The sequence below is a fragment of the Globicephala melas genome, chromosome 19 (assembly GCF_963455315.2).
Source record: "Globicephala melas chromosome 19, mGloMel1.2, whole genome shotgun sequence".
In the NCBI taxonomy this organism is placed as follows: Eukaryota; Metazoa; Chordata; class Mammalia; order Artiodactyla; family Delphinidae; genus Globicephala; species Globicephala melas.
In genome coordinates, this window is record NC_083332.1 from 4,972,458 (window position 1) to 4,984,618 (window position 12,161).

Here is a 12,161-nt window from a genome sequence, read left to right on the forward strand (position 1 = left end):
CTCCAGTGTTGTGAGAAGTATGGCCTGAGCTGAGCCCACAGGGATCTTTGGGTGCATGAGGATGGGTGCCTTGTCCTCAGTCTATCCATCTAGAGGGTGCCCTACAGCCTCCACACCACAGGTGACTTCTGTTGGGTCTTTTGGATGGTGTAGACTCATTGTGCGATTGTTAGAGTAATACAGGGAAAATTTCAGTGATCGTGTTGTGAGTCATCTTTGGTATTTTTTAGTATTTTGGGTCCCAAATGAAGAAAGTTTTAGATGCACTGTGAAAGATACAGAAGAGAATTTGGAGTGTTTCCGTGGGAGATTTGGGGTTATCAGTGGCGCATGTGCACCATTGGAAACATCTTTCTTTTATATATAGTTTTTTGGAGATGACAGTGTTTGGTCTGTGGTCATGGTGAAGGAAAATATATGTAGTTTTCCCTCAGGCGTGATTTATTGAAGTAGAATGTTTTCTCGTATTGTATAGTAGGATGAGTTGATACAGATTGTACAGAGACTGTGCTGGACCCCATGAGAGTTTGTAAGTTCATTTGAGTCCAGAAGGAAAATTATGAGTACTAAGCTTTGAATGGCAAAAGGTTTTCGTTAGGGATATTCTGCTAGGGATGTGTCTGTGGACACAGCTGGAGAGGGGCCATTAAGTTCTCTGATGTAGTGAAAGATTTTTCCAAGAATCAGAGGGCAAGGAGCACCACAGTGATCTGCAGCCCAGAGGCTCATCCTTGGGAAGCTGTAGCTGCTACTTTCTGGCTGCCAGGTCAGTGCTGGTTCCTCTGCTGTCCTCTCCCTACCTGTGTGAAAACACACACGCACACACACACATACACGCACGCACAATACACAGAACAGGGAACCCTTGTGCTTTGTTGGTGGGAATGTAAGTGTTAGGGCTTTTATTGAAGACAGTATGGAGTTTCCTTAATAAAATAAACATAGAACAGGCACACAGTCTATGACACCCACGTCTGGCTACATATCCAAATGAAATCACATCATTATAGTGAGGTTAATATTTGTACTCCAATGAATATTATTGCATTATTCAAAACAGCCAAGATGTAGAAAGAACTAAAATGCCTGTTGGCAAATGAATGGATATAGAAAATACATGTCGGCCATAAATGATGACATTGTGACAAAAAAGAAAGGTATTATATATGGAAACTAGAAATGTCAAACTCATAGAGCCATAGAGTATAAAGATTGTTAGAGTGTAAGTCCCAGAGAGATCCTATTTCTAGTCCGCAGTCCCTCAAAGGATGAATATGCATCTTTCAGCCTTTTAGGTTGTCTTCTGTGGGTAGATCACATGGTTTCATCGTATAATATCTGACCTACAAATCTTGTATTTTGTTTTGCTCTTGTACTGCTCTGTCAAGTTGGGGAATGTATACTCTTCTTGATTTCATATTCTCCTAAGTTGGCATGATTTTGCCTCTGAAACTTGTTTTTGAAATACCTAGTCCTAGGGTCTGAAATTTTATCCAGTTTCTCTGCTGTGATGAGCCATCCTTAGTTAATGCACAACTTCAGCTGGACTCTCCATCGTGTGGGTTTGCTGGGTAACAGAAATTTTTGATGTAGCACAGTTTCCGTCATATGTTGTAATGTTTTCCTGCAGCATACAAAATCACCATTTCAAGCTATGTAGTGGAGTGGTCAGCATGTTCTAGGATATGAGACAGAAAGTATCAACAGAGCCTGGCTGATAAGTCTTTCCAAAGGGTTTTTTCTGATTTTGAGGAATATCACAAACCATTTCTCAAGGGCAGTGACTCTTAGGATGTGTTCATCTATTCCTTCAAGAGACACTATTGGGATTTACTAGGGATTGGGTTGACTCTGTTGATTGCTTTGGGTAGTATTTACATCTAGAAAATATTGACTACCAGTTAATGAACTTGGGATATCTTTGCATTGTGTCCTTTCTAATATTTTTCAGCTGTGTTTTTAGTTTACAGTGTACAAATCTTTCCCTTTAAATGTCAGCTTATTCCAAGTATTTTACTTATTTCTTTGATGTTATGGTTAATAGAGTTGTTTCTGAATTTCCTTGTTTTTTTTTTTTTTTGCGGTACACGGGCCTCTCACTGTTGCAGCCTCTCCCGTTGCGGAGCACAGGCTCCGGACGCGCAGGCTCAGCGGCCATGGCTCACGGGCCCAGCCGCTCCACGGCATGTGGGATCTTCCCGGACCGGGGCACGAACCCGTGTCCACTGCATCAACAGGCGGACTCTCAACCACTGAGCCACCAGGGAAGCCCCAAGGAGTGTTTTTTGTTGTTGTTTTTTGTGCCACACAGCACTGCTTGAGGGATCTCAGTTTCCCGATCAGGGATTGAACCCGGACCACAGCAGTGAAAGCGCCAAATCCTAACTACTCGACCACCAGGGAACCAGGGAACCCCCCCGAATTTCCTTCTTGATTGTTCATTTTTAATTTATAGAAACACAGTTGATTTTATTTGTTGATTTTATCTCATAATTTTTCTGAATTCCTTCATTATTTCTAGCAGGTTTATTTTGCAGAACCTTCAGGGTTTTCTACATACTAGAACATGTTGTTTGTCAACAGAGATAATTTTGCTTCCTTTTTCTATTTGGATACCGTTTATTTACTTATTTTTTTCTGCCTATGTATTCCTGCTAGGCTTTCTAGTAATTCGTTTTTAGAAACAGTGAGAGCAGATATCCTTGTCTTGTTCCTGATCTTAGAGGAAAATCTGTTGAGTATGATGTTAGCCATGGGCTGTTACTATACGTCCTTAATGTTGAGGAATTTTTGTCTATTTTTAGTTGATTGAGTGTTGTTATCATAAAAGACTGTTGACATTTGTCAACTGCTTTTTCTGCATCAGTAGAGATGATCATGTTGTCTTTTTCTTTCATTCTGTTAACATGCTGTTTTACATTGAACGATTTCCATATGTTGAACCATCCTTATATTTTAAAAATACATTCCCATTAGCCATGGTATATAATCTTTTTAATGTGCTATTGAGTTGTTAGGTATAATGTGTAGAGTTTTATCATAGCTTCTTTATATCATTTTGATGTATTCATGTTCTGTAGTAATATTCCCTATTTCATTTGAAATTAGTAGTTTTATTTATTGTGAACAGAGGAGGGACAAATTATTTGTGACAGAAGCTGCAGTATCATATATTGTAATAATTACCTATTAATTATCACCCTGTGAGATTATACATGTCTGCCCTTTGATAACAAGGTTGGCTGCTTGACTTAGGCAACCCTTACTTCCCTTTGAGAGGATTGTACTTCCTTGCCCATTTATGCCTTTTGAGTTCCCGGGCCAGTTTGGTGTGAGTCGAATGGCATGTTTCAACCTGAAATCAAAGCTTTTATTTGATTCATATAACCCTGTCTTCTCTCTACTGCAAGAATGGTCTTGGATAGACTGAAATTTTACCGGGAATGACAGAATCAAATTATTGAAAGAAGCAAGAGGTGAATAATGATTCATATAATATAAGGAAGCAATCAGTGTTTCTTGTTGTAAGCCATTGAGAATGCAGGAATATTTGTTACCATAGCAAAACTTGTAGCCAGTTAACTGGTACACTTTCAATGACCTTTTTTTTTTTTTACCATACCCATCTTAACCTCCCAAAGTCAAGGTTATAGGTGAGAACTCATTATCTCCAGTAATTACTCCACCTTTAACCCTTGGATTCACTTCCTAAATTATTACCCTTATTCCTTCTCATATATTGCCTCTTGCCATTAGAACATGCATTTACTCTTTTTAAAAAACTATTTATTTATTTATTTAGGCTGCGCCATATCTTAGTTGCGGCACGCGGGATCTTCGTTGTGGCATGCAGGATCTTTTAGTTACGGCATGCGGACTTCTGAGTTGCGGCATGCATGCGGGATCTAGTTCCCCAACCAGGGATGGAACCTGGGCCCCCTGCATTGGGAGCACAGAGTCTTACCCACTGGACCACCAGGAAAGTCCCGCATTTATTCTTATTTATTTATTTTTAACATCTTTATTGGAGTATAATCGCTTTACAATGGTGTGTTAGTTTCTGCTGTATAACAAAGTGAATCAGCTATATGTATTCATATATCCCCACATCCCCTCCCTCTTGTGTGTCCGTCCCACCCTCCCTATTCCACCCCTCTAGCTGGTCACAAAGCACCGAGCTGAGCTCCCTGTGCTATGTGGCTGCTTCCCACTAGCTATCTATTTTACATTTGGTAGTGTATATATGTCCATGCTACTCTCTCACTTAGTCCCAGCTTACCCTTCCCCCTCCCTGTGTCCTCATGTCCATTCTCTACGTCTGCATCTTTATTCCTGTCCTGCCTCTAGGTTCTTCAGAACCATTTTTTTTTTTTTTTTTAGATTCCATATATACGTGTTAGCATATGGTATTTGTTTTTCTCTTCTGACTTACTTCACTCTGTATGACAGACTCTAGGTCCATCCACCTCACTACAAATAACTCAATTTCATTTCTTTTTATGGCTAATATTCCATTGTATATATGTGCCACATCTTCTTTATCCATTCATCTGCCAATGGACACTTAGGTTGCTTCCATGTCCTGACTATTGTAAATAGTGCTGCAGTGAACATTGTGGTACATGACTCTTTTTGAATTATGGTTTCCTCAGGGTATATGCCCCATAGTGGGATTGCTGGGTCGTATGGTAGTTCTATTTGTAGTTTTTTAAGGAGCCTCCATACTTATTTATTTCTATTGAAGTATAGCTGATGTACCATGATTGAAGTATAGCTGATGTACCATGTTGTGTTAGTTTCAGATGTACAGTAAAGTGATTCATATATATATATTCTGTTTTGGATTCTAATCCATTATAGGATATTACAAGATATTGATTTTAGTTCCCTGTGCTGTACAGTAGGTATTTGTTTTTTGTCTATTTGATATATAGTGCTGTATATCTGTTAATCCCAAACTCTAATTTATTCCTCCCCCACTTTCCCCTTTTGTAACGATAAGTTTGTTTTCTATGTTTTTGAGTTTATTTCTGTTTTGTAAATAAGTACACTTGTATAGTAGATTCATTTGTTTTTAATTCAATTGCAAATATATTACGTTCATTGTCTAACTACCCTTAAGGGGCTTTGTGTTTTCAGTTATAAAACTTCCAACTGGTTTATCATGATCAAATATTTGTAAATAATCTCACTGAAATTGCCCTATTTCATGGTGCCGCCTTCCTCTGAATGAGGAAGCCTCGGAACTGGATGAGCTCAGTTAAGACTAAATTTTGGTCTGAAAATATCCTCTAGGATTTTGTTCAGTTTATGGTTCATAGATTTCTGACTTGGTGATTTAGAGCAACATATTTCAGCACTTAATGATTTCTCTTGTATGTGACAGGGAGAGTCACAACACAGGCACAATGAGTATGAAGGGTCCTTCGATGCCATCCAAAGTCATAAACGCTAAGGTTCCTGGGCAAGTTTGTTATTACCAGTATTAGTTTAAATTTTCTAATATTCCTTTATTCAAATATAACACATGTATTTATTATTTTTTGAATTTCGCTTTCTGTCATATTACGGAGTGAAAATGTTAGACTTTACTTAAACTCTGTAACTTGAAAATATCAAAGGTTAAAGAGCTCCTTTTCTTCTTTTGTGCTAAAGGAAACAGCTTACTTAGCTAAGAACTACACCTCCCTGTCAATTTTAGTGTGACTCAAGATAGCTCCCTTGTTTCCTTAGGAACCAGCCAGATAGGAATACTACAAATTCCCAGCCTCAGTGTCATCCTCAGTTGTCCTCAGTGATCACTGGGTACAATGACCGTTACCATGATTTTTTTTTTTTTTTTTTTTTTTTTATGTTACGCGGGCCTCTCACTGCTGCGGCCTCTCCCGCTGTGGAGCACAGGCCCCAGACGTGCCATGGCCCAGCCGCTCCGTGGCATGTGGGATCCTCCCGGACCGGGGCACGAACCCGTGTCCCCTGCATTGGTAGGCGGATTCTCAACCACTGCGCTACCAGGGAAGCCCCGTTACCATGATTTAATCAAAATTTAGTAGGCTTTTCTCCCCTCCCAAGGTCACTATTTTAGACCGCTTTTGAGCATTGTAATTCAGAACAACAGCACTGCCTGAACATCTCCTCCAAGTAGGAGACTTTAGTGTAAAACATCCCCTGAGAATGTAGCCTCAGGCCACCTAATCATCCACTCTTCCATATGGGGGCTTTCCTACCTTGTTGACCTCTGGGTGTAAAAGAAAAACTGTTCATTGGTCTGACTTTTTTTTTTTTTTTTTTTTTTTTTTTTGGCGGTACGCGGGCCTCTCACTGTTGTGGCCTCTCCCTTTGCGGCTCAGCGGCCATGGCTCACGGGCCCAGCCGCTCCGCGGCATGTGGGATCTTCCTGGACCGGGACACAAACCCGTGTCCCCTGCATCGGCAGGCGGACTCTCAACCACTGTGCCACCAGGGAAGCCCTGCAGAAGCTCTTTATCGGAGGTTTGAGCTTTGAAACAACTGATGAGTGTCTGAGGAGCCATTCTGTGCAGCGGGGAATGCTCACACATTGGGTGGCCACGAGGGATCCAAACACCAGGCGCTGCAGAGGCTTCGGGGTTGTCACATACGCCACTGTGGAGGAGGTGGATGCAGTCATGAATGCAAGGCCACACAAGGTGGCTGGAACAGTTGTGGAACCAAAAAGGGCCGTCTCAAGAGAAGATTCTCAAAGACCTGGTGCCCACTTAACTGTGAAAAAGATTTTTGTTGATGGCCTTAAAGAAGATGCTGAAGAACATCACCTAAGAGATTAGTTTGAACAGCATGGGAAGACTGAAGTGACTGAAATCATGACTGACCAAGGTAGTGGCAAAAAGAGAGGCTTTGCTTTCGTAACCTTTGATGACCATGACTCTGTAGACAAGACTGTCAGTCAGAAATACCACCCGGTGAATGGCCACAACTGTGAAGTAAGGAAAGCCCTCTCTAAGCAAGAGATGGCTAGTTCCCCATCCAGCCAAAGAGGTCGAAGTGGTTCTGGAAACTTTGGTGATGGTCGTGGAGGGGGTTTTGGTGCGAATGACAGGTTTGGTCGTGGAGGAGACTTCAGTGGCCGAGGTGCCTTTGGTGGCAGCCGCGGTGGCGGGGGATATGGTGGCAGTGGGGATGGCTATAATGGGTTGGGTAATGATGGAAGCCATTTTGGAGGTGGTGGAAGCTACAATGATTCTGGCAGTTACAACAAACAATCTGCAAATTTTGGACCCATGAAAGGAGGAAACTTTGGAGGCAGAAGTGCTGGCCCCTGTGGTGGTGGAGACCAATACTTTCCCAAACCACAAAACCAAGGTGGCTGTGGCGGTTCCAGCCGCAGCAGGAGCTGTGGTGGGGGCAGAAGGTTTTAACTACTCCCGGGAAACAAAGCTTAGCAGGAGAGGAGAGACAGAGAAGTGACGGGGAAACTCCAGGTTACTAAAGCGTTGTGAACTCAGCCAAGCACAGTGGTGGCAGGGCCTAACTGCTACAAAGAAGACATGTTTTAGACAGTACTCGTGTGTGGGGAAAAAAACCTCGAGGACTGTATTTGTGGCTAATTGTATAACAGGTTATTTTATTTTATTTATTTATTTTTTGCGGTACGCGGGCCTCTCACTGTTGTGGCCTCTCCCGTTGCGGGGCACAGGCTTCGGACGCGCAGGCTCCAGAAGCGCAGGCTCAGCGGCCATGGCTCACGGGCCCAGCCGCTCCACGGCATGTGGGATCTTCCCGGACCGGGGCACGAACTCGTGTCTCCTGCATCGGCAGGCGGACTCTCAACCACTGCGCCACCAGGGAAGCCCTAACAGGTTACTTTAGTTTTTGTTCTGTGGAAAGTGTAAAGCATTCCAACAAAGGGTTTTAATGTAGTAGATTTTTTTTTTTTGCACCCATGCTGTTGATTGCTAAATGTAATAGTCTGATCATGACGCTGAATAAATGTGTGGTTTTTTTTAAATGTGCTGTGTAGTTAGTCTACTCTGAAGCCATATTGGTAAACTACCCCAACAGTGTGACGTTAGAATTCCTTCAGGGTGATGCCAGGTTCCATTCAAAGTTTATTTACAACCTGCTTTGGTGGAGAAGCTATGAACTGACCGTTACTGTATCGTGACCTAGAGTTCACCGTTAAAAGGGTCACCCAAGCAAAGTCATGGAGTTTTTTGGTTATTAATATGATTGTTGGCACATCCTGTGCAATATATCTAAATTGAATTATGGTACCAGATAAAGTTATAGATGGGAGTGAAGCTTGTGTGTCATCCATTAGCATGTGTAATCAACAAATGATTTAATACCCTCTTAAAAAGAAATTCGCCCTTTTAATGGTTATATGATCAATTATTATCTATAGTTTTACAGTGGCTGTTGAATGACTCTGTAGGTATTTTGTGAAAAAGCAGGGAAGAATGATGAAATCCTTTATGCACAAGGATTGGTAGTATTATCAGGGAAAATACAAAAAAGTAGGGAATGAGCGTGAGGATATGTTGCTCCAAACCTTAACTCCTCTGGCTGAGCTAGCTGTCCCAGCTGCTCTGACAATTATGCCACTATATACACCCCTTCCACCACTTTCCATTCCTATCCAGCCTGTATTCCTTACACTGAGGCCCAGGACAGCCCCTCCTTATAGGGGTCAGATAGAAAATCCTGTGTTAGTTTCAGGGGTACAGGGACTTGGTCTGGTATTGCCATCTAAGACCCGACAGGGCACCCAATTTGGGCCAGGAGCCATTTCCGGGACGGGCAGTTCCCCTTACGCCGTTATCTCATAGGGGGCGTAAATGCAAATGAATAGCCGGCTGGGTTTCTCAGGCTTGTTTAATTGGAAAGATTGCAGTCCTCATAAGATCGCAGCCCTCCTTATAGGGAGGATCCCCTACACCTGAAGCCCACTTGGAAGCACCCACAGCTGAACCGAATTGGGACCCCAGTCAGGGAAGAAGGCCCTTATTAGAGCACCACTCATTAGTGCACCTTGGCAGGGCCTTGAAAAGGGAAACCAAAGCAAAAGAGTTTGAGCAACACTCAGCAAAACAAATGAAGACCTCAGGCCTACAGACGTCATACTAATGCAGATCCTGAGGCCCCTGAAAATATTAGAATAGTACATTTGACCTTTTGGGGCAAAGTGCCTCCGATATCAGGAGAGAGTTGGAAAAATTAGATGGTACATTTGGAGTGAACCCTCCTCAGTTGGTAGATGTTGCTTTTAAAGTGTTCAACAGGGAACAACAGAAAAATGAAGATGCAAAATGACACGCCACTCTTTTGACGGTGGCATTGGATTCCCGGAAGGCGAGTAACCTGAAGAGAGGTGAGCGCCCACTGGGGAAGGAACAATGTGCTTACTGGAAGGAGGGGGAACATTGGAGAAGGTTGCCCTCGGCTAAAACAGAAGAAGAACGATAAAAGACAAGAACCTCTCATGGTAGAAAGAGAGGAACACTGAATGAAGAGGCCCAGGGGCTCCCTTGGACTTGAGGCACCTAATTCCCCACAGAAGTCGGGGGTGAAATTGACAGTGGGGAATGAGCTGATTAACTTTCTTTTTTTTTTTAAATAAAATTAAATATTTATTTATTTATGGCTGTGTTGGGTCTTCGTTTCTTTCTGTGCGAGGGCTTTCTCTAGTTGTGGCGAGCGGGGGCCACTCTTCATCGCGGTGTGCGGGCCTCTCACTATCGCGGCCTCTCTTGTTGCGGAGCACAGGTTCCAGATGCACAGGCTCAGTAGCTGTGGCTCACGGGCCTAGTTGCTCTGCGGCATGTGGGATTTTCCCAGACCAGGGCTCGAACCTGTGTCCCCTGCATTGGCAGGCAGATTCTCAACCACTGTGCCACTAGGGAAGCCCTGATTAACTTTCTGATAGACCTCACCCTGAAGTTTTTCCACCAGAATAGCTTGACATCGGAGTCCCACCAGAACACGCTTTAATTTAAGCCTACATATGGGGCTCATGAAAATCCCTGGAAAGGAGACAAAGCTCTTTCCCGCAAGGTCTTAAAAATAACCCAAAGACTGCTGTCAGACCTCCACAGATGGGGACTCAACACAGAGGAAACTGCCCAACCCAGGACTGAAAAACAGACTGTCCTCAAATGCCTTGAACTGCAAGAAATTTCAGATAACCTGCTAGTGTTTGTGTGGACACTTTTTCAGGATGGGTGGAAGCATATCCCACGGACAGAAAATCTCTGAAGTGGTTAAAGCCCTTCTAAGGGATATTATCCCCGGATTTGGAAGAAGGCATTAAAACTGCATTCATCCTAGAGACCATAATCAACAAGAAAAACCAAGAAAATGAATCATACATTAAAAAGGAACATCGCTAAAACATGTCAAGAGACGCTGAATTTGGGATGAGGCCTTGCCAGTTGCTCTGCTATGGATCAGTGGCTCCCAGAAGCAGGCTTAAATTAAGCCACTTTAGAATACTGTATGGCAGGCCTTGCAGGTGTGTTCCCAGGCAGGAGAATCTATAAATGCTAAAGACCTAGCGGTGGCCAATCACATTAAAACTTTGGGCTCTATTTATTCATGAGTATACCTCCAACAGGTCTGCCCATCCCACCGAAGTAGATGGGAATTCCATCTCCATTGCCCATTGGAGAAGGGGCAACCAATTTGTTTAATTGTGTCCGAAGAAATAGCACCGGAATTTAGTATATGTATTGAACTGGAACCAAAACCCCAAGTTCAGTTACGAATTAGACAAGAAACTGCTAAGAGGTTTCATCAGGTTTAAATAGTTGTAGATAAAAAGGACTAACTAAAGATTCTAAGGAATATTCCTCACCTCTGTTCAGCAGAAGGGTCTTCATTCCTTTTCCCACAAGATTGTGGGATGGAAATTGACAGTGGGGAATTGTAATAGGGAAGAACACTTTGTATTCTATTACAAGTTCATCACTGAAGGGATGTTGCCTAGAAGCTTAAATTATACATAATGGCCCATCTCTGGGAACCCTGCCTCCCAGGTCATGAGCCTTAAGGTAAAATACCTTTGTTTAGCTCAAAGGAAACCTCCTGACCAGGCCCACCTGTGAATGACTGCAGGGAGGAAGAAATTGACACATCCCCCTCTGGAGGCTGATGGAAACCAGGAAGTGTTTGACTTTGCTGCCTCCCCTTTTAGTATAAAAGGAGCCTGAATTCTAACTCAGGCAAGATGGTTCTTTGGGGGCATGAGCCCACCATCTTCTTGGTTTGCTGTCTTTCTGAATAAAGTCGTTACTCCTTGTCCCAACGACTCGTCTGTTGATCGTTGGCCTGTCATGTGGCGAGCAGTAGGGGCTTAGACTCAGTAACAAAAGAACAATGTAATTTATATCAGTTTTTTAAAATGTATTGCTCTTTTTAAAGCAATGGTAGTAAAAATGTTTTTAATTTAAAAATTAAAAAAAATTAAAAAAAAAGAGTAATCATTACTGACAGAAGTTATCACACACCTTAGTCCTCCAGTCTCAGACCCTGTTTTTTTTTTTTTGCGGTATGCGGGCCTCTCACCCCTGCGGCCTGTCCTGTTGCGGAGCACAGGCTCAGCAGCCATGGCTTACGGGTCCAGCCACTCCGCGGCATGTGGGATCTTCCCGGACCGGGGCACGAACCCGTATCCCCTGCATCGGCAGGTGGACTCTCAACCACTGCACCACCAGGGAAGCCCAGACCCTGGGTTTTGTCCCTGAGTCTCTGGAACTGAGCAGTGTTGAGTTGGCCTCCTGGCTGAATAAGAAACAGAAAGGACAAGTTGTTCTGCAGGGTGTCAGTATGAAATGGCCCATTCTTCCCAGGGAGAGTTTTGCATTTATTTATTATTTATTTATTTATTTTTGGCTGCCTTGCGTCTTCCTTGTGGCACGCAGGCTTTCTCTAGTTGCGGTGAGTGGGAGCTACTCTTTATTGTGGTGTGCGGGCTTCTCATTGTGGTGGCTTCTCTTGCTGCAGAGCTCAGGCTCTAGGAGCGTGGGCTTCAGTAGTTGTAGCATGCGGGCTTCAGTAGTTGCGGCACGTAGGCTCTAGGAGCGCGGGCTTCAGTAGTTGTGGCATGTGGGCTGCAGTAGTTGCAGCCTGTGGGCTCTAGAGCGCAGGCTCAGTAGTTGTGGTGCATGGGCTTAGTTGCTCCGTGG

At 43.3% G+C, this 12,161-nt stretch overlaps 1 protein-coding gene across 1 annotated transcript; it reads left to right on the forward strand.

The window, feature by feature from the left end:
• The first annotated feature begins 6,387 nt into the window (after positions 1–6,387).
• On the forward strand, positions 6,388–7,816 carry LOC115847757 (heterogeneous nuclear ribonucleoprotein A1-like). Its single transcript, XM_060289260.1, has one exon. It carries the CDS (start codon positions 6,843–6,845, stop codon positions 7,395–7,397), a length of 555 nt encoding a protein of 184 aa, XP_060145243.1. The 5' UTR covers positions 6,388–6,842; the 3' UTR covers positions 7,398–7,816.
• Positions 7,817–12,161: the final 4,345 nt, after the last annotated feature.

Bases quoted from the DNA above. Each gene is read 5' to 3' on its own strand.
- LOC115847757 (XM_060289260.1), top strand. From the start codon at position 6,843: ATGACTGACCAAGGTAGTGGCAAAAAGAGAGGCTTTGCTTTCGTAACC.